Source organism: Enoplosus armatus, chromosome 19, assembly GCF_043641665.1.
Source record: "Enoplosus armatus isolate fEnoArm2 chromosome 19, fEnoArm2.hap1, whole genome shotgun sequence".
Lineage (NCBI taxonomy): Eukaryota > Metazoa > Chordata > Actinopteri > Centrarchiformes > Enoplosidae > Enoplosus > Enoplosus armatus.
The window spans coordinates 2,138,489-2,160,909 of record NC_092198.1 but is presented as its reverse complement, the minus strand read 5'-3'; the positions used below and the strand labels follow the sequence as shown (position 1 = coordinate 2,160,909).

General features: G+C 42.3%; 1 protein-coding gene across 1 annotated transcript; it reads left to right on the top strand.

Moving 5' to 3' along the window:
- The first annotated feature begins 630 nt into the window (after positions 1-630).
- Positions 631-19,914, top strand: LOC139302732 (serine/threonine-protein kinase D3-like). The gene is made up of 17 exons (XM_070926446.1): positions 631-760; positions 3,053-3,184; positions 5,262-5,437; positions 9,015-9,204; positions 9,393-9,470; positions 10,059-10,221; positions 10,597-10,720; positions 11,440-11,517; positions 13,800-14,076; positions 16,935-16,987; positions 17,651-17,723; positions 17,925-18,031; positions 18,297-18,458; positions 18,691-18,789; positions 18,899-19,166; positions 19,247-19,332; positions 19,741-19,914. The coding sequence occupies exons 1-17, from the start codon at positions 646-648 to the stop codon at positions 19,912-19,914; spliced, it is 2,355 nt and encodes a 784-aa protein (XP_070782547.1). The 5' UTR covers positions 631-645.
- Positions 19,915-22,421: the final 2,507 nt, after the last annotated feature.

Below are 22,421 nucleotides of genomic sequence, written 5' to 3'. Positions count from 1 at the left end.
TGCTGTTGTTCATACTGGACATCATTAGAGGGGTCAAAGGTCACGGGTTGGAGCAAAGCCTTCAGCCTCACCTGCTGTCATCTGTTTGATTTGAAATGAATCGTGAGTCATGTCTATAGCGCCACCCTCAGGGCAAACTCACAACTTTGTACACAACATGTCTCATAGTCTAACAGAACAAATGCTAAAACACACATGTTTTTATATTTCTGGCTTGATTGATTGGATAGTGGCGGTCCTTTTGAGGCCAATTTATGATTTGGGGCTATATAGATATAAAACGTACTTTATTCAACATGAAAATCTCTTGATGTGTAATTTTTACAAGAGAGATACATAATGGTAGATTACAATAACGGCAAAATAAAACAGAAAATGTATGATATCACAATATAAATCATATATATCCTGCAATAAAACATGTGCTATGCTACAGATTTCTAAACTTACCGGGAACTTCAGTTGTTGTTATTTTTCTCTCCTTTCTGCTCGTTGTTTTGTATGTTCAGCTTCTGGGGATCTGTTTGTGCTCAAGTTATAACATTTTCAACTCAGCAGTAACTTCACTCTGAGTCTACATGAATCCCTGACCTCCTCTTCCTCCCTCCTCCCCTTCCTCAGTTCCCTGAATGTGGATTTTTCGGGATGTACGACAAGATCCTGCTCTTCCGTCATGACCTGAACTCGGACAACATCCTGCAGCGCCTGACCTCAGCGGAGGAGATCCACGAAGGCGACCTGGTCGAGGTGGTGCTCTCCGGTAAGAAACAAACTCTCAATCAATCTATTGATTGCCTTCATCCTCTTCATCAGTCTAATTAGCGCCCTGCTTCTAGCTCCTGACCCCTGATATCAGGAATACGACCACGACCAGCATCAGAAGTCCACCTAGATTAGGAGTAAATAAATAAAGTGATATGTGTCTAATCTTTATTTGGTTTCATGTCAAACGTATAGATTTAGAATAACAATTTACAACATTTAATGTTTTATTAAATGTTATTAACACTATTATTAGTACCGTTATTATTTATCTGTACACATTGTCTGTGCAGGTTGGACCCTGTGACCGTTCAGCAGTTGGAGAGTCTCTGCAGGCAGTAACAACTTAAAGCGCTCCATATGTTTATGTTTTTATTGTTTGTTTTGTCTCAGCTCTCTTGTTAATCCACCTCTGAGTGAGAGCGGTGAGGTCGCCTCAGATCTGGTTTCCTCCACTGCGGCGTCGCCCCGGGTCACCCTGCGCGCTCTCACCATAATATTGTGTGTAGGATTGTCGTTTCCTGAGTCGCGTCGACAGGTTGGGCTGTAAAAACTAGAACTGACACCTTAACAGCTGAACACCCAGATGCAGAGCAGCGGCAGGTTTAAATTACACGGGAGGAAGAAAACGAAGTCACAGCCTGAACCGCACTGGGCTCAAACCCACAACCACTTCCTCCTCCTCTTTCTCCCCCTCCTCCTCCTCTTCTTCCTTCTCCTGCTGCTGCTGCAAAACTCTGCAAGGCTTATCTAGTTCATGTCTCTGTTAGTATGTCTGCCTCTCTCAGTAACAACTCATACCTGACTACATGTTTTTTAGATTGTCAGATTCTGAGAGGAGGAATACCAATATCATTCTCTGGCTAACAGGCCTGAACAGGCTCTTAAGGTCAACAGAGGGGTCAACAGGTTAGATAACTATCTGACTGTGCTCCGACTGTGTTATTTTTATTTGTAGCAGAGGGGTAAGCATGGCTCGAGGGATGGTCCAGACTGAAATATCTCTAATATCTCTCAACTATTGGATGGATTTGGTGCAGACATTCAAGGTTCCTAAATGATGAATCCTAATAACTTTGATAATCCCCTGACTTTCCCTCTTGTTCCACAGTGAGGTTCACATTTGTGATTTTGAGTGAAATATCTCAAAAACTATTGGATGGATTGCCATAGAATTTGGTGCAGACGTTCATGTCCCCCGCAGGATGAATCCTCATAACTTTGGTGATCCTCTGACTCTAGCGCCATCATCAGGTCAAAACTTTATTTTGTCCAATACTTTGCTAATTAGCAAATGTTAGCATGTTAAACTAACATGGTAAACATGATACCTGCTTAACATCATCATGTTAGCATTGTCATTGTGAGCATGTTAGCATGCTGATGTTAGCATTTCGCTCAAAGCACCGCTGTGCCTAAGTACATTCTCACAGACCTGCCAGCATAGCTGTTGTCCTAATATTAGCTTCCTCCTCTGTTATCCAAAAGATAGCATCACAAGATACTGTAGTTATGATCTCTGTGGATGTCCTGAGGCAGTGATTAGGATAACAATCAGGGCTGATCCATGGATCACAATCATGTATGTAAATCCAGATCAATTTCCAGTCCTTTGTCTATTGTATTTGTTTATTGTGCTCCAGGTAAAACAGCCTTGTTGCGCTCTGTTTGGAACTTATTCTTAAAATACAAAAAGTGACATTGCTAAGGTGGGTTGTCCTGCGGTCGTATCACACGCTCTTCATCAGCAGTTGGAGTTTCCCCAGTTGTTTTGGAGCACTTTTCTCGTCCATGTTGGCCTAAAAGCTGAGACCTTCAAGTTCACTCTTGGTCTTGGAAACAGCAGTTGACGGAACCCTCTCACCACAGGGATCCGCTCAGTTCCTGTTCTGGAGCTTTCGACCGTATCACACGATCTTTGACATGTAAATTAACTTTCATTCATGTGTTTTTTGTTCATGCTGAGGACAAAGAGAGGCAGTCAAAGTCCTGTTCAAACCTTCCAGCTACAACAGATCCACACACACTTCTCTTATATATCTTGGATGTTATACAAAACACTACAAGCCACTATGAAGAATACTTTTGGCGTGTAAGGAAAGATGTTATACAGATTACGTTATATTTCAGGCCTGGACTGGATTAGTTTTACTAATTTAAAACAAGCCTTCTTTAGACTTAGTCTTCCCCAGATCGGTTTCAGTATCAGTAGGACATTAAAGAATGGTTCAGCTGCAAACGTCCCATGTTGTCGTCTGTTGCCTGACTGCTCTGTATTTGTTGGTTTCAGCTCTCGCCACAGCCGAGGACTTCCAGATCCGACCTCACGCACTGTACGTTCACTCCTACAAGGCGCCGGCCTTCTGCGATGACTGCGGGGAGATGCTGTGGGGGCTCGTCAGACAGGGCCTCAAATGTGAAGGTAAGAATGTGGTAACAAGATGCTGCGAGGCTGGGGGTTTTACTCCTGCTGGGTTATTTAAGGTTATGGTGACTCTGTGCTGCTGTGGTTTACACCTGCAGTCACACGCATCCTGAACGAACAGGCTGCATCAAACTGAAAGAGAAGCATATTTAATTAAAATGTTGGCGGCATCACAGATGGATTTGAGATGCATTTTATGTTTCAGCATGTACAAGGTTTTGTAATATTAACAAGCTACAAGTTTCATGCTGCACAAGAAAGGTTTCATTTCCTCCAATAGGGATGCAACTGGTTTAAAGAATCCTCCGCTCCTGTAGATCAGTACACCTGTAGATCTGCAGCTTTCACTAATCTAAACACTGTCGGTACAAATCACATTCAGCTGCCTGATGCTCTGGGCAACTCTCACCGATAATTAATACAAGCCACACTAGTGAACCAATAGGCAGTCATGCCTTTATACTACTGGAGTAGACAGAAAGTCACAGTCACTTAAACACTCCACACACTGGTCAGTGCGTACACTGCTACCTAGTTCCAGCTATCATCTGTAGAGTTGGTACATTTGCTGTTTAAACATGGACTGTATAAACACTCCAAGAGTCAAATTTGCGCAAATAAAGCAAGGTTCAAGGTCACAACACACCATGTTATTATTGGAGTCAATAACCATGTTTATCCTTATTTGGTTTATTTTTTGGAGTTTCAGGGGCAGCAGTTCCTGAACGACGTTCATTATCTGACTCGCTGCTGTTAACATGCCGACACGATCTACTACTAGTGTGCAAGTCAAATGTGATTCTGTGATTAGCTGGTTAACAAGTTGACGTTATGTAAACACGGGATGAACTGACAGAAACAGCCACTCACAGGGCCGAGGACCTCCAATATGGCCGCCACAGGGGGACATCACCTGAAAGCTCTGTAGCGACTACAGAAATACTGAAACACACTTTAGCATATAAACCCAACAAAGTCAAGCAGGTGTCAAGCAGATCAGATTGGGATTTAGGCTGCCTGCAGTGACTCGTCGGGGCTCAGCCTCGGCTTTGAATCCTACGAGTCAAGGTCCAGGCACACGTCCAACACACACACACACACAGATTTTCACACACTGGTGTTCGAGCCTGAAAGCTGCAGCGACTGTACAGCAGGATGTCTTCATTGACTCTGGTGACTTCCTGCAACTATTTTTCACATCTTTCAAGTCTTGATGTCGGCGCTCAGAAACCTCTGAGTGAATCTTAACTGTAGTGATGCCAAGCAGAGGAAAGAGACGCTTGATGTTCTGAGCAGCCGAGCGGCTGTCAGGACAGAAACACAACTTCCGCTTATATAACTTGTTGAAACGGTTAAAAAGCGTAGTTTTGAAATAATCCGCAGAAGAAGACTTTTGTCGTTGGTGTAAATCTAATTTTGTAAACAACCTCACTAACCACATCGGGGGCTCTTTAATATTCGTGTACCTGCAGTCTGAAAAAATTCTAAACAAACAGACAGTTTGGGTGTCGAGGTCCTTGGTTCAGATCCTGCTCCTTTCTGCTGCATGAATAAACCATTTTATTGCACATCTCTTAATGCTGTTATTCAGGCCCTTTATTTATTCAATCATTTTATTTGACAAATTAGACAGACATAGGTGTAACAAAATATACAGACAATAAGACAAAACAGAGGTTCTGATTTGAATTTGGTTGTTTTTGTTGTTACTACGTACAGATGTTTCATATTTTTGAATGCATGAATGAAGTGTGTCGTGTATTCATTTATACGTACGTGTGACCAGAGGAATGTGCAGGTATGTGTGAGGAGGAGGAATACACTTACATCAACAGCACCATAAAGAAATAGTTTGACGATGCACCAGCAGATTAGACTGGGTGGTCAGGGCACCTACACAAAGGGAACTGGGATCTAGGGGATTATACGTCGTCAGTTAAAATGTAGTTCTGTGATTTTAAGCAAAGTTTGGCCGCACAGAGTGAGTTTCTACTGACTGACGCTGCTGGCAAGCCCAACAACAGGAGGATAAAATGAAATGACATAACAGTTCACACTCTTTTCTCCTCTTCAGGATGTGGACTGAACTACCACAAACGGTGCGCGTTCAAGATCCCCAACAACTGCAGCGGGGTCAAGAAGAGACGGCTGTCCAACGTGTCCCTGCCGGGCTCCGTCATGTCCATCGCTCGACCCCCTTCCACCGAGTTCACCCCGACACCGCAGGAGGAGGTGGGTTTACGTCAGTCAGTCTGATGAAGCAGGCGTTCACAGGTTCAGTCAGCTTTACAGTTGATGTGTTTATTCAGCATTACGTAATTGTTACAACTGCTTTAAACTGCTATCAAATATATGTTTTTCTTTTGTACTTCTTATTACACCCTGCACTGTTCATTTTATATCACATTCAAAAATGTTTTTAATGCTTTTGTTGTGGTGCTAATATAACACCTGCAGTATCTGATACCTAAAATTGTACTATTCTCAGTATCTAACTTACTTTTACTAATTGTTTTGTTCATTGAACACAATATAAGTAATGATGATGTCGTCTTAACACAAGCAGCTGTACGACAACATGATTCCGGACAAAATGCAGACTAAACTTACAAATAATAATAATAATAATAATAGTACCACACAGCAATAAGAACCTGACTTGTCTTTGCCTGGGCTGCTCCGGTTTCCTCCCACACTCCAAACATGTGCCGGTCGGGTGACCTGGAAACTCTAAATTGCCCGTAGGTGTGATTGTGAGTGTGAACTGTTGTGAGTCTATATGTGTGTCAGAATGCACCCTGCCTCTCGCCCAGTGCATGCTGGGATAGGCTGGATAGGCAAATGGATGGATGAATGGCTATAAGAACACAGGGAACACGTTTTTATCAAATCCAGATCCATGTCATAGACTGACCCCAAATGTCAGGATCCTTCGAACAGTCTGAGTCTTGTGGCTGGAGTTAAACACATGCTGATGAGTCGTTAGTGAAGTGAAAGTAAGTTTAGAGATTGACAAATAATGAATGACGTGAATGAAAACAGACTTTCCATGCTAGCAGATCTATATTGTGCAACCAGTGAGCCATTTCCAGTAGTAGTAGTAGTCTCTCTCTCTCTCTCTCTCTGTCTCTGTCTCTGTCTCTGTCTCTCTCTCTCTCTGTCTCTCTCTCTCTCTCTCTGTCTCTCTCTGTCTCTGTCTCTCTGTCTGTCTCTCTCTCTCTGTCTGTCTCTCTCTGTCTCTCTCTGTCTCTCTCTCTCACTCTCTCTCTCTCTGTCTCTCTCTCTGTCTCTCACACACACTCTCTCTCTGTCTCTCTCTCTCTCTCTCTGTCTCTCTCTGTCTCTCTCTCTGTCTCTCACACACACTCTCTCTCTGTCTCTCTCTCTCTCTCTCTCTCTGTCTCTCTCTGTCTCTCTCTCTGTCTGTCTCACACACACTCTCTCTCTGTCTCTCTCTCTCTCTCTCTCTGTCTCTCTCTGTCTCTCTCTCTCTCTGTCTCTCTCTCTGTCTCTGTCTCTCTCTCTCTCTCTGTCTCTCTCTCTCTCTCTCTGTCTCTCTCTGTCTCTGTCTCTCTGTCTGTCTCTCTCTCTCTGTCTGTCTCTCTCTGTCTCTCTCTGTCTCTCTCTCTCTCTGTCTCTCTCTCTCTCTGTCTGTCTCTCTCTCTCACTCTCTCTCTCTCTGTCTCTCTCTCTGTCTCTCACACACACTCTCTCTCTGTCTCTCTCTCTCTCTGTCTCTCTCTGTCTCTCTCTCTCTCTGTCTGTCTCTCTCTCTCACTCTCTCTCTCTCTGTCTCTCTCTCTGTCTCTCACACACACTCTCTCTCTGTCTCTCTCTCTCTCTCTCTGTCTCTCTCTGTCTCTCTCTCTGTCTCTCACACACACTCTCTCTCTGTCTCTCTCTCTCTCTCTCTCTGTCTCTCTCTGTCTCTCTCTCTGTCTCTCACACACACACTCTCTCTCTCTCTCTCTCTCTCTCTCTCTGATGCCTGGAGGCGAACCACTGGATTTTCCATCCCGTTAAAACCAGTGAACAAAGTGAGTCACAGTCAGAGCTTCACACTGGAACAAACAAACTTTTGTCAGCTCTGTCACACTGTTATCCACACACACACACACACACACACACACACACACACACACACACTCTCTTTGAACCATCAGAACACAGAGAGTAAAGACCTTGATCAGGCCGAGTGAGCTGTCTTTTAACCAAACATCCTTATAAACATGCTAACTTCTGCTCTTTGCTGCTGTTGAACTTAAAGATAGTTCAGCAACAACAACACACACCTTTTTAAAGGGTCAGCTCAAGCCATTCACATTCAGTGTGTTCACTTTACCAGGTTACTCAGAGAAAACAGACTTTTTTATTGTTTGTTGTCTTTGGACGGAATTCTAGTAAAGTATATGGACGCATCGCGTATTTGTTTAAAAGCGGATTAGAAACCCGGTTGCTTGTACACATGGCAAAGAAATCTATTTTACTGAAGAAAACCGACTGTAACCCAGTTTCTTCCATAAACTCATGGATCGTTTTGGTTTTAGGTGTCGATGTTTTAAGGTCTTTGCCACAAATCTTTCTGCTGCTCAAAACATCTTTTAGTTTTTTACAATATATTTTTCTCATTTAATAAAGATTTTGAAATGCCTGAAAAAACAAAACTCTGAGTTAAAAACTACCTACATTTAACTGAAGAAGAAGAAGTTCTTCGTGATAAGAGGAATAATGTTCATGACAAGTTTATGAAACTATTAAAAATGTAAATGTCTTCAGAGGAACTAATGCTATATTTTAGGCAGAAGATTTCTGCCAATCCTAATTTTGACTTTGTTAGGTGATGAATCAGAGTGTGATGTGAGAAGGTGGATTATCACACTGTTCTGTACTAATTCAGGCCCATTGTGTCACATGCTTCCTGCTCTTTCCAGGACTGCAGTCTATAAGCTGCACGTTGTACAAGGACAGCCATTGTTCTAGTGGATAGAAAAGATTTCATCTGTGCTCTACTTTCACGACGAGGGAACAATTCTCCAAATCTGGTGTCTCAGATGAACCTCCTGAACCCTGATTGTTCCCTTCATTTCCCTTCAGGGAGAAAAACCTTTTTCCGTGACAAAAAAAAAAAACATATCATCTGCAGGTCTTGAAAAGTCTTGAATTCACTTCCCTAAAAAAAGGAGAAATCGAGAATTTAATTATTGAAATAAATATTTTCTCTTACCTGCTGTTGGCAGTAATGTCAGTGATGAAATGTATTTTGGGCTCTCAGGAGACTTTATACATCTATAAATTAGTAGGAAAACTATTAAAAAGTCAATTTAATTATTGAAATAAATATTTTCTCTTACCTGCTGTTGGCAGTAATGTCAGTGATGAAATGTATTTTGGGCTCTCAGGAGACTTTATACATCTATAAATTAGTAGGAAAACTATTAAAAACTCAATTTAATTACCATTTTAATTGTCGTTAATTGATTAATGATAATTTTACTGGGAGTTATTTTTATATAAAGCTGTGAAGTCTTGACAAAAATGTGATATAAATAAATTCATGTACTTATTGATAATCGTAGGCCTTATTGTCCCTACGGGCTCTCCGTCATTCTTTGGCGGGTGTGACCTTAATTGTGAGCACAATTACGTTTAACGTTTAAGACAAATTTAAGGGAGCAAAAATGTTTTCTTATGTTAACGTTTATGACAAAATGACATGATGATATGAGTGTGTTTGAAGTTCTGAACACAAACATACAATCTCCTAATTTCTTTACCCTCCTTTTTCTTTTCTTCTCCTCCCTCCTTCCCTCCCTCCCGGCTGACGCAGCGCCCCCTCTTGGGTGCCGGGAAGCGTAACTCCCTGCTGAGCGGTCGTCCCATCTGGATGGAGAAGATGGTCCTGGGTCGGGTCAAAGTCCCTCACACCTTCTCCGTCCACACCTACACCCGTCCCACCATCTGTCAGTTCTGCAAACGTCTGCTGAAGGGCCTCTTCCGCCAGGGGATGCAGTGCAAAGGTGACGACACACACACACCAAGAAAAATCATCTAAAGGGAATCATTTGGTCTTATTTCTTTATGAACATGTGTTTGCGTTCATTGGCCTGACACAGTTCTCACCAGATGATGAAGACTTCACTTTTTCTAAAGTGGATGAATGTTTGATTCTGTATTTTTTTAATTCTTCGTATCTTTCCTGCTGCAGATTGTAAATTTAACTGCCATAAGAGATGTGCGGTCAAAGTACCCCGAGACTGCCTCGGTGAGGTCGACTTCAATGGAGGTGAGTTTGTTTAACTTGTTACTGTGTCCACACAACACACCTGTACACCTGTTATCCTCACTGTAATGTATATTTACAGTGAAACAAACACTGCTTCTGTTCGTTTTGATTTATGTGTTTTTATTAAAGTGTGAGAGATCTGTGCACAGAGGCAGCTCTGTTGTTAACTTCCCAATAAAAACATCCAACTTTACCGACAAATCAGTTTGGTAGCAACAAATATTGTATTTGTTACTGAGAACAAAGTTTATCTCTCAGACAGAATCATATCTTAAGTTTAAAATACTATATAATATACACTAAAGGGTGCCACAGTAAATAAGCAAAAGGTCATGAAGGGAGCTGGTTTAGAACATATTCGACATCTAGCTCCTAAAAAAACAAACTTGTATTTATTATATTTTCTGTGTATTATTACTGTTTTCTCTTTATTTAAACAGCATTTTCCTAAACAAAGTTACTATTTTATTTACAACAAAATTAAAATAAAGTTCATTATTGTTTATTGTTTCTGGAGAGAATATGTTGTCCATTAGAGGAACTGTGGCTTAATGAAAGTTAGTTCTCAGACTCTTTGTGCTTCTGCAGAACCAGCCAGTCCCAGTCCGGACTCCGAGGCGACGATGGAGGTGGACAACTGTGACGTCAACAGTGACGGCGGTCACAGCATGGACGAGCAGGACGACAAGCTCTTCTTCATCGAGGGTCCCTGCACGGACGAGAAGGACGACGAGACGCTCAGAGCCATCAGGTGACGCCGGATCCTCACGCACATTATCTGCTTGTCGGTTCAATATTATAAAAGATGGAAACTGTAAACTTTTAGCTGCCAAAATAGAAGAAGTATCATTTGATTGGCTTTGAAGGCTTTAATCAAGCTTTAAATGTGACACCTCAGAATGTAACTTTTGACAGAAGAAATAACACATTCCTCCTTCTTCAGAATTATAACTTTTTGTCGCAGTTTGAGAGGCCACAGTAAGTTTGTGTAAAGAAGCAGAATAAACTTTATTTATTGTTCCTTTAAGTCAGTAAGATGTTTTCGTTATTAATCATATAAGTTGTTGCAGTTCCTAAAATGTCTGTGTTTGTGTTTCTGTGGGTTTTTATATTTGTTCATGTGCAGCCCGTCCACCAGCAGTAACATCCCTCTGATGCGCGTGGTTCAGTCCATCAAACACACCAAGAGGAAAAGCTCTACGGTGGTTAAAGAGGGCTGGATGGTCCACTACACCAGCCGCGACAACCTGGTGAGAAGAGACACAAAACATACAAACACACACAGGAAATATAAACCTTTACCCTGATAAACATTCAGCCCTGTAGTGGTAGCTTTAGTAGTTATAGTGGAGGCCCACCACCTCTCCTGAACTGGAGACTCTGCTAATATCAGAAGAAGTTATTACACATTAGTTATACATTAAGGAGGTAAGTAACATAAGCTTCAGGGGAAACAAAAGAAAAGGCAGAAAAGGCCACATATTTATTGAGTGAATCGTTAAAGCCGCCATCTGGAAACTACATCTGTAACGAGACGAGATGCGTCAGGATCTGTCTGGCAATAACTGATCGCTCGATCACGTCGTACATTCGATTCGAGGTTATCAATGACGGCAGCTTGTCACAATGTCAGGAAGCAGCAACAGCTTCTGAAGGGAAGTGGTGGAGTCAAATGTCTCCGTCAGTCACAGTGTAGTGACAAGTAGAAGATGTACCTAAAAGTTCCTTAAGATTTCAGTCCCGGTCGCTTTGGCGACAGGCGTGGTTACCGTGGTAACAGCAAGTGCGGTTTAATACTACAGCAAACACTTGTTGAGCTGCTCCGCTGTCAGTAATACAACAGAAGAGGGTAGTTTAATCTATAGCGATGCATCATATTTTATAAACTGATCACATGTTTTTAAGTAAAATCTTTAGAAATAAATCTCTAAAGTTGTTTTTATCGTGATGAACTTCTTTGTCTTTGCAGAGGAAGAGACATTACTGGAGGCTGGACAGCAAGAGTCTGACTCTGTTTCAGAATGAAAGTGGAGCCAAGTTTTACAAGGTAGGAGACCCAGTCAGCTCAGATCTGGTTTCAGCTGCTCGGCCAAACAAAGCAGAAGACTGAAGGGGGGTCAGGTTCAGACAGCAACATTCACAAGACCTGAACACGCGTCACTGTCTGATTATTCACTGTAATTATCCTGATCAGGTTGTCGAGGTGTTTATCCACTGAGGAAAGTTTAGAAAGAAAAATATGTGAAACAATTAAAGTGTCTTAGTTAACTTGAAATTTTATCTGCGAATGATGTTTGTGATGACTTATTTTAAAGGACTGAGCATGGAACAGCGCTGCTAACAGAAGAGTTTATGTTTGATATTTCTAAGGTTTGGTCTATCAGTGTGATTCACGGTGGGAATTTCTTTTCTGTTGCGGTCCCTCTGATCCACAGAGGAAGGCTGAGCTGTATTAGGATCCAATATTAAGTATTATGTATTAGACCGCCCCTGGTTGTTGCACCCTCGGCTGTGGCTGCTCAGGCTCCTTAACCTAGCTCTCCACACTGAGTTGAGACAGACAGTAGTTGTAAAGATGACAGAGCTTTGGCTGAAGCTGTCCCTGTGATTGTGGCTGTAACACTAATTACATGCAGGGGTTGTGTGTGTGTTTGTCTGTGTTTGTGTGTGTGTGTGTGTGTGTGTGTGTGTGTGTGTGAGCGCAGTGAATCGACCTGGTTGTGCTGGCTGAACTCCTGTGGTGTTTTGGTGACACATCTATCACATCTGATATCAAATCCTTTCTTGGCTAATGTTGATAGGAGCAGTAATGTGTACAACTAACATAGCCATATATCCATAGGATCAATTCGACCACAACTGCAGCCGTGGTCATTAATCAGATCCACAGCGTCAGCCAGCAGACGCAGGCAGAGCTGCTGCCGCCGTGAGTGAAAGTCAGCGGCTGTTTACTGTCAATAAATGTGTCATGTAAAGTGTCACATCACCTTTCTGTGGTATCTGCAGATCGTTCCCCTAAATTGTCAGTGTATTATAGCTGGACTGGACCAACACACTAACTGTTCCTGTTATCAGGGGAACGCAAAAGTAGTTCAGATAAAATAATAATCCCACCATGACCCTTTGGGAAATCCTCACATTCAAGAAGCTGGAACCAGAAAATGACTGAAACTATTTTCTGTTGATCGACTGACCTGTTAATCACCTGTTTCTGCACAACAAGCATCATCACTGTTGCGATAGTTGCCTTCAGTTACTGTCTTGAGTGCAGATTTTGAGTGGTGGTTAAACTGGGGACCAGAACCAGCATGTTTGAGCCCACCTTTTAGAAACCTGGATTTTCTGTGGCCATGGTATGATGTGAGATCAGGAATTAAACATGAGGCTAAAGGTTGAACTCAAAAACTCAGGTGGCAGAATTTTATTTTTTTGATCTAATTTTGAATTTCCAAGAAGGAAAATTTGTTTGCTCGAAATATCACATGATCACATGTGAATTCAGGTCAGTCTGACTGCAGCTCTGTTCATTCTCTATCGTGTTCCTCTCTGATGCTCCACCTCCTTTCATCTCGTGTCTGCCAGCGACCTGTTGACCTTCACCACAAAGCGCTGCAGAAACCTTCCTTTGAAGAGAAAGTGAGAGCGGGGTGGGGGGGGGGGCAGAGATTTGAGGTGGTTTTTGGGGCCTCGGGTCGCTTCCCTGCCGTCTCTCTGGCTCGTCGCCACGCTGCCTCGTGCCCAAAGCGGCTGAGGCACGTCCTGCCTTTTAATCAGAGCGGCAGGATGAATAGATGATGATCAGAGTTCGTGGTTGGGGGTGAGGATGAGAGGGGGGGTGAACTTGGCAAAACACAAAACGTTCAGCTGACACTGAGGGGCATGAAGACACCACTGGGCCGATCGCTCTCCTTTATATGTTTGATCTGGCACGGTTAAGGGTTTTTGCAGGGGTGGAGGGTATTTTGGGGGTGGGGGGGGGGGGGGGTGCACTCTGCCAGAAAAGGAAGGAAGGGAAGTTTCAAACACTGAAATTCAAAGAGCGTCTCACAGTTCAGCAGAGAGAGGAGAGGTGTTAGGATGGAGGGAGCTGGGAGCAGCCACCGGCTGAAACTGAGTCCTGTGTGGAGGCTTCTGATTGGCTGCAATGACTCTTAAAATGGTTCTAACAAGAACGTTTTATCAGAACTTAAAGAGAGGAGTGCAGTGGTTTGGATTTCTGAGGTGAAAGTGGAGGTACGTCCAACTGAAAGAACATTTTTTGATTACTTCTGTCTTTTATGTGACCGGATTCTAAATGTTCTATTTGACTTTCTATTTGACAAACTACAGGAGATCCCCCTGTCCGAGATCCTCCAGGTGGAGCCGGCGCAGGACTTCGGCAGCCTGCCCCAGGGCAGCAACCCTCACTGCTTCGAGGTGATCACAGCCAACATGGTGTACTACGTCGGGGAGGACACCGGCGGCCTGCACCACAACCCCGTCCTGGCGGCGTCCGGCGTGGGGCGGGACGTGGGCCACAGCTGGGAGAAGGCCATCCGACAGGCGATGATGCCCGTCACACCCAAGGCCAGCGTCGGAACCGGGCCCGGCCAGGGGAAGGACCACAGTGAGTAACTGCCAGAAACAGCCACTTATGGAAGTATCTAAAAATAACAATAAAGCTGAGGCTCAAAGTGCATTTTAATAAATATTCACCAAAAATACCTGGATTTTTAAAAAGAAATGGAATCAGACCCTAAAAATGATCCCTGAGGCGCTCCACGAGTTGTTAAGGCTGCAGGGCAAAAACTTGCATTCTGATATTAATATATGCACATATTCAGATCTTTATTAATATGTAATGTTTAACAAAAGGCAGATTTTGTTTAATGCGTATTAGAAAGCCCTCCCCATTGAGCTTTACGAGGAATTGAACCCACAACCCTGGAAATGTAACTGCGTGTCTTTAACCTTTGACACAGGAAGTGGAGTCAAATCTCAAATCAGATTAGACTCTGATATGTTTTTATGTTTTTAATGGATGTGTGGATTTGTCTGTGAAGAGCTTCCAAATATTGTTTCAGGAGACAACTGTTATACAACCCCACCACCTCCGCCCGCCCACACACACACACACCGCCTGCTGACATTTTAACATGATTGAAGGGATTTCAGAGGATTTTCCGCTCTGATTCATCTCAGGTTAAAGTGTCTTTTTGTCTGAAAATAAGAGTTTCATCCCAAAATGTGATCTCCTGCACTAAATACCTAAATGGACGTCATGGACCATTAACAATCATGGCAGCCGCTCATTGTTATAGGGGAGCAGTCAGCTGTGTTTTCCACCTGTTGAGTAATTAATGTCGAGCTTCACTTTCTTTCCAAAAATAGATGTTTTGTTTTGCAATGAAATTACGGCGACACACATCAATAAGTTAATGGACGGATGATGTAACAAGGCTTTTTGTTTTGTTTTTCATCTCAGTGACAAACAGTCCAACAGTGGACCTTTGTCACAGTAATAATACATAACAAGAGTCAAATAAAACCAAAACAATGACAGGAATTACAACAACATGCAATAACAACAAAGCAGGCGAATATTAAACTACATTATCAAACCCACTGCAGCTCTAATACACATATAGTGGTATCAATAAAGTTACATAAACTCTGAATAGTGATCAGCAGACACGCAAACACTAATGCTGCGTTCACAGGCAGCGTGTTCTGATTTGTTTATTTCACTTTGACTCTGTTTCAATATTTAAACATCAAAACGAAACATGTAATGTAACCTTGAAATAATCCGATAACATTTCATTATTAATGCTCATTATTATGAAATGTCACTTAATCCTGCTTTTTTCACAATAACAGGTAATTTGTATTTTATTTCAGCAGTTTTTATTTTATAACGCCATAAAGGTCATAAACATAAAGGTCTTCTTTCAGGGAACTGTGTTGGCGTTAAAAGTGAGAATGTAACTATCAAAAAACTGTACACTTCACGCTTCCTGAAGATGTTTCACAATAAAACCTTCCAGGGATGGGAATCGATTCTGCTCCGTCTCTTTAAAGGAACATTTTGGGAAATATGCTTATTTGCTTTTTGAGTGTGATTAGCCTAGACTGGGAGCAGTGGGTAACAGCTAGCCTGGCTTTGTCCAAAGCTAAGAAATACACCCACCAACACCTCTAACACCCACTGATTATCACGTTGCATCTTTTTTGTTTAATCTGAACACAAACAGAAATGTAAAAACAACAATCTGTGGTTTCAGGGGGAATTATGTGCAGTAACTGTTTCTTGTTGAACGGCAGCTGAGTGTCCTGTTGTCACCGTGAGGTTGCCAAGTCATTGACCATATCTGGCAACCCTTGCTATAGCTGAAGATGCTGCATGAAAGTACAGGGCGGATACACTGTTTGTGCAGAAATGCACCACACAAAACCACACTGGACTGCTGTTTCCAGTGTTTATGCTAAGCTAGGCTAACCACATCCTGACTCCATCTCAGTATTTAACGCACAGGCATGAGATTGATATTCATCTTCGCATTTAACTCTTGGAAAGAAAGCAAATAAGCGTATTTTTGCAAGCTGCTATAAAATGGAACTTCCTGCACGTTATTCAAAGTAAAAGTCTTCCAGGTTTGGGAATGGATTCTGCTTCTTGAACCACTGGAAGACTTTTAATGTGAAACGTGTGGAGGAAGTGTTGCAAAATACCAAAACAAACTATACCAACAAGTCAGCAAGGAAAACATATATTTATTACTAAAATATGATCATATATTAAATGCGAACTAATAGCCTAATAACTGAGGTTAATAAAGTAAAGTCAAGAATGAACAGCTGACTACAGATCTGGACTTCCACAGTTTACATTTCTGTCGATAAAGTTCCATAATGATGACCTAACAGATGACCTGGATATCAACAGGCTGCCTACCTACAGCAGACTGCTGGTATTGATCGCCGAGGGATGACACGATCAGACCTCAGCCAGCGATCTGAAATCAATATCAGCTTATCAGTGGAAATTCACTCTCAGCAGCGTGTCTCCTCCACACAGAACGCGCCCTCGGCTTTTTAATGTCAGGCCGAATTAACACAGCGCGCAGCAGTTTGTGACGCTGGGAGAGAGTTTGCTTCATATGCACATGTACAGATACTTAAACACAGAGCAAGAGGCAGGAAGTAGAGGCTTTTATTTTTGTGAAATCTGGAAAATGATTTCATCCCGGCTGGAAACATCCTCTGTGTTCTTTCATCACGTGTTGAACAAACAAATCTGTTGGTTTGATCTCAGCTGGACATCTCCTCCGTCATGTTTTAACAAACAAGGAAACGTAGGAAATGAGATTTTAATGATTTTGAAGGTTAGAAAAATAAAACCTCACACGTCTCTGCTGTAAGTGTGTGTGTGTGTGTGTGGCTTCTACATTTATATACTGTGTTTTTTGTCTTGTGTCTCCTCAGAGGATCTATCGATGAGCATATCAGTGTCCAACTCCCAGATACAAGAAAATGTGGTAAGTCATCACTCATGATGTCTTCTCATGTTACAATTATTCACTGAGGTTATGACAAATGTCTCATATGATAAACCAAACCCTTAAATGAAATGTTCTGTGTTGAATTTAGTTTAGTTTTAGTTTTCTCCAGTGTCTGAAGATTTAAACAAATTTGTTCACTTACAGAGTCCTAGAGCGACAAAACGTCTTTCAAAATTATAATTTAATAATGTTTTTAGCGTCAAGTTCAAGAAATAAGCAAGACTGAAGTCTATGGGGTTGCCATCGGCCCTGTGAGGCTGTGATGTTCGTCATTACCGCCAGTTAGAATGTAACTTAGCATGTTCACATATGTTCAGTTAGCATGTTAGCATGTTAGTCAACAATAAGCTCAGCTCAGCCTGATGGGATTCATCCTCTGGGGACATCAATTTGAATGGACTCTGGGTGCCTGTTGTGAGGCTCACAATGAATTTACTCCCCCATTTACCTTCCTTACTCTGAAATGTATTTATGTGACATTTGTCCCTTCTGGGCCTCCATAGTCACTGTGTGGTGTTGATAAACAAAGCATATCAACACATTCATCTTCTAGTGTCACAGGTGTCACTAACTAATATTTATGTTCTTGTTTTTAATTTGACGACATGTGAAACCTTCTCTGATCTCTTTGTCGTTCAGGATATCAGTTCAGTGTATCAGATCTTTGCTGACGAGGTCCTCGGCTCCGGACAGTTTGGGATCGTCTATGGAGGTGAGACACGAGGCAGAAAACTTGAGATTATAGCCTGATGCGATCACGTCACCCTCCTAAATCTGCCAAAAAGGGTCTCACAGCATTTTGTTAGATCACCTGTCTGAAAACTGATTCCACATCAGTCTCTCTAAAGTTAGCTGAATTACAGATGAATAAAAGTATCAGCAGAGAGCTAAAATGTTATCCCGTCGTCTGCAGGTAAACACAGGAAGACCGGCAGAGACGTGGCGATCAAGATCATCGACAAAATGAGGTTTCCCACCAAGCAGGAGAGCCAGCTGAGGAACGAGGTGGCCATCCTCCAGGTACGACACGCCGACTGTCAGCAGTTTGAGACAACATCTAATTAAGTGATATAAAATCATAAACGCTGTAAAACTCCCTGATTTAGGAAGTTTAAACTCACCTTAAGACATGTCAGTGCATTCAATGTTATCTGTCTTTCCTTTTGATTTGTTAAGTTGAGCAACTTAAAATAAAATATTGAAATAAATAAAAAGAACTATGTTTAAATGCCTCAGCTGTAGTTTATTGTTCTTGATTTTAATGTTCCCCTCCTGTTTCCAACAGAACCTCCACCACCCGGGGATCGTTAACCTGGAGTGCATGTTTGAGACGCCCGAGCAGGTGTTCGTCGTCATGGAGAAGCTTCACGGAGACATGCTGGAGATGATTTTATCCAGTGAGAAGAGCCGTCTGCCCGAACGCCTCACCAAGTTCCTGGTCACACAGGTCAGCGAAAACCAGGAACCTCAGAATGAACCAAACCTCAGTCAAAAGATATTCAGTTTTCAATCATTTAAAATCGTCACACTAAAGAAGCTGTAACCAGACAATGTTCAGAGAACGGCCTCTTTGTTTTTAAGACCACCCATAAGATCAATAATCGTCCAGTCAGCTGTATGAAGGATTCGTGTTGATCAATCAGCTGTTGAGTGTTAGCTTGTACATGTTGTGTTCACAGATCCTGGTGGCCCTCAGACATCTCCACTTCAAGAACATCGTCCACTGTGATCTGAAGCCGGAGAACGTTCTCCTGGCCTCGGCAGAACCCTTCCCTCAGGTGAGAACAAATCGTCTTAAAACTCGATTGATTGTCTCTTTTCTTTCCGTTCTTTAAATGTTTGCTGGGACTCGGCAGTAGTCTCACTCTGGACCCTCTCGTCCCGCAGGTGAAGCTCTGTGACTTCGGCTTCGCTCGCATCATCGGGGAGAAGTCGTTCCGTCGCTCGGTGGTCGGCACTCCGGCCTATCTGGCGCCCGAGGTGCTCCGCAGCAAAGGCTACAACCGCTCTCTGGACATGTGGTCCGTCGGCGTCATCATCTACGTCAGTCTGAGCGGGACGTTTCCCTTCAACGAAGACGAGGACATCAACGACCAGATCCAGAACGCCGCCTTCATGTACCCACCCAACCCCTGGAAGGAGATCTCGGAGCAGGGTAAGGGAGCGCCTGGTCTGAATGGACAAAGCAGATCTCCTCTGTGGATTTTGACGCTGAGTGTTTGTTCTTCCTCACAGCCACAGACGTCATCAATAACCTGCTGCAGGTGAAGATGAGGAAGCGCTACAGCGTGGACAAGTCCCTGAGCCACCCCTGGCTGCAGGTAAACAGACTGCTTTTTACTTTTACAAGGCTTTGGAAACAAAAACTAAAAGTCAATGCTGATGGGATGAATATAGATCTGAAACAGCATCAAGGAATCAGCTGTTTGTGAGAGTTATGATCAGGTTACTCAGAGAAATCAGTCATTTGATGTGTTTACATGCACTGTATTAACCTGGTTACTGTAAATCTGTGTATGCATGCAGCAAGTCAGATAAGTCTTTGTAATGCACACAGCCCACTTACATTAATAACATGGCCAAGAAATCGACTTTCTCCTGAAGAATCGAGCTGGAGAAGGCAGCCGATTGAGACAAATGTGTTCAGGGACTTTAACGGTGGTTCCCTCGGTTCGGCTTTTGGAGCTGCTTTCTTTTTGTTTACTGTTGCTGTTCTCGTCATCTTGCAGGACTACCAGACCTGGATGGACCTCAGGGAGTTCGAGACGCGGCGAGGCGAGCGCTACATCACCCACGAGAGCGACGACGCCCGCTGGGAGGAGTACGCTGACGAGAGAGGCCTGCACTACCCCAAACACTTCATCATGTCACCCAACCTGGACGACATGGAGGAGGACCCCTAGAGGCCCCCGGAGGGTAAACCTTTCCTACCAGGGACCAGCGGATCCGAGGGGTCAGCAGGCGCTCTGGAGTCCATGAAAACTGTCACCATGGAGACCGCAAGCTTTCCCAGAGACGGCACGGGATAACGTGCGGCGGTCAGGCAGCTGCATGAGGACACTGTGCCAGGCTCACTGCGGCGATAATTCAGGTCCAGAGAATTTTACTTTCAACACATTTTACTTGTTTCACTGTGTTTTTCTACAAGCCATAACAAACACCCTGTGAGCCAAAAGCTGGAGGGATTTTTACCCCCAGAATTCAACATTCAATAAACGTCTGCACCGCCAGTCAGCTAAAAACAAATCCAGAGCCTTTATATACGTTTTCAGCTCGAATAGCACATTTTTATGACGTTGTTGGTATTTTAGATCTCATAAAGCTGTGTAGAGATGTGAGGCTAACTGGAACTCAGAAGAAACAAACATGTTGTTATATACTGACTATAATGTTCATTAATGTCATTGTTCCGTGTTGGGAGGTCTTTGCACTATTGGGAAACTCTTTCAAAGGGGGAATTTCACTGATAACTTCTGGTTTGTTCATCTGCAAAAGTAAACTTCTTCCTAATCTGTTTCATGAGGACTGAACTGTAATGTTGATTACACACCAGAAAACTAAACTACTGATGGATGAAAACTTCCTAACGACTAGTGGGACAATAATGAAATAACGAAAGGACGAAAGGTTACCGTCCTCTGTACGGTGGCCTTTTTAGGACATTTCAGCTCTACACAGATTCAGCTTTCTTCAGTCTGAACTGTACTTTGAGCTTAATGCTAATGTTACCCAACAGAATATTAACATGCTTACAGTGTGTTAGTACAGCGTGTTAACTATTAGATATTAAGGGAAAATTCTATTTTTTTTTTTTTTTTTTTCATAGTTTTTGTAGTTTGACTACAGATAATGCTATATTAACAACCTCCACTGATTCAGGAAACATTAGCATTGTCACACAAGCTTGCTAACATGCTAAATGTCAATGTGTTAAAGAACAATTACGGTATTTTTCAACCTGGGTCTTATTCTCATAGTTGTGGCTGTTCTGACGAAAATGTCATGCTAACTTTGCACTCGCCACCTGCATTGTAGTCATTTGGAAAACGTGACACTGGTCTCCGAGTCCAACACAGAGATATTAGATTGCAAATTTCCCTGCTGAGGGTTTAATAAAGGATTATCTTATCTTATTAGCTTTTATAGCTAACTGCTTAGGGATCTACTTCCAGGACTATTTGCTGGCTAACCTAACTAGCACAGTAATGGTAGCATGTTAAAATGCTAAATGTTAGCAGTTAAACACCAGCTAGCATAATGTAACGTTTAGCATCTTAGCGTGTTAACAATACCCTGTGAAATGGTGTTTAGCATTGAGCATGTTAGAATTTTAACTTGCTAACATTTAGCATTCAAGTGTACCATGCTAACTTTTAGTGTGTTAGTCATTAGCGTCAGAGGTTTTCTAGATCTATGACCCGTCTCACACTTCCATCTCAAAAGCCACAAACGATAACTGATTGATTTGTTAGTGATATTTCAAACAGTCAGAATTATTTTCAGACTCATAAAACTAAATGAAAATCAACTGAAGAGCAGACACCAGGCTGCTGCATATAATACTTCTGCAGAGAAACAAATTCAGAGTTATTTTCAGAGTGATTCTTTCTGAAACTTAGGATGAAGACGAGCTGAGGATCGTGCTGCCGTTGTCCGTCTTTGTCTTTCTGTGGAAACCTGCCTGAGGAAAAAAAAAAAATACTGAACTGTAGAGTTGTTGAACCTGATCTGACTCCAGCCTGAGAATTTATTTTACGTTTTATATTTTTGCAAGAAATGTTGTGTCATGTGGATGATTTTGATGAGAGAATATTAAAGCTGAATGGTTTCCTTTCAGGAAAATCTCATTTTACATCCTGGTTGTTCGACTGATGCTCTTATTTATAGCAACGTATGGAAGCAACAGTAGATCCTAAACATTATGTTCTGTGCTGGAGAAGGTTTGACGACCAAATAGTTCCAGGAACACTAATTAACATCAGGAACTAAACGTCCCCTTCATTTGGTTGTTAAGATTTAACTCTTTCAGGTCCGGATGATACAACAATCACAGAGGAGTTTGGCGCTTCAGTATCGATCAATCAACCAGGTTACATTCATATAATTAGCATTTTTGTTGGGAAATGTGGAATTTAGAGGCTTTATGGCATCAGTGCTGTTTTTTGAGAGGAAACGGCAAAAAAGTTCCTGCTGAAGGCAAGAAGGAGTTTAAGGAAAGGAGAAAAACTGTTTCAGTTTGAGGATTTTGTACAAAATCACTGACATGACAAATCTTAACTTTTACAACATATTTCACCAATTTCGCTCAGGATAAATAAAGTTCTATCTTTTCTTATCTTAGCAATATGTTTGCTTTGAAGTCTGAATCTCTTTTTGGTTTCAGCTCCTTTTTTAACCTTCTGAATCTTCT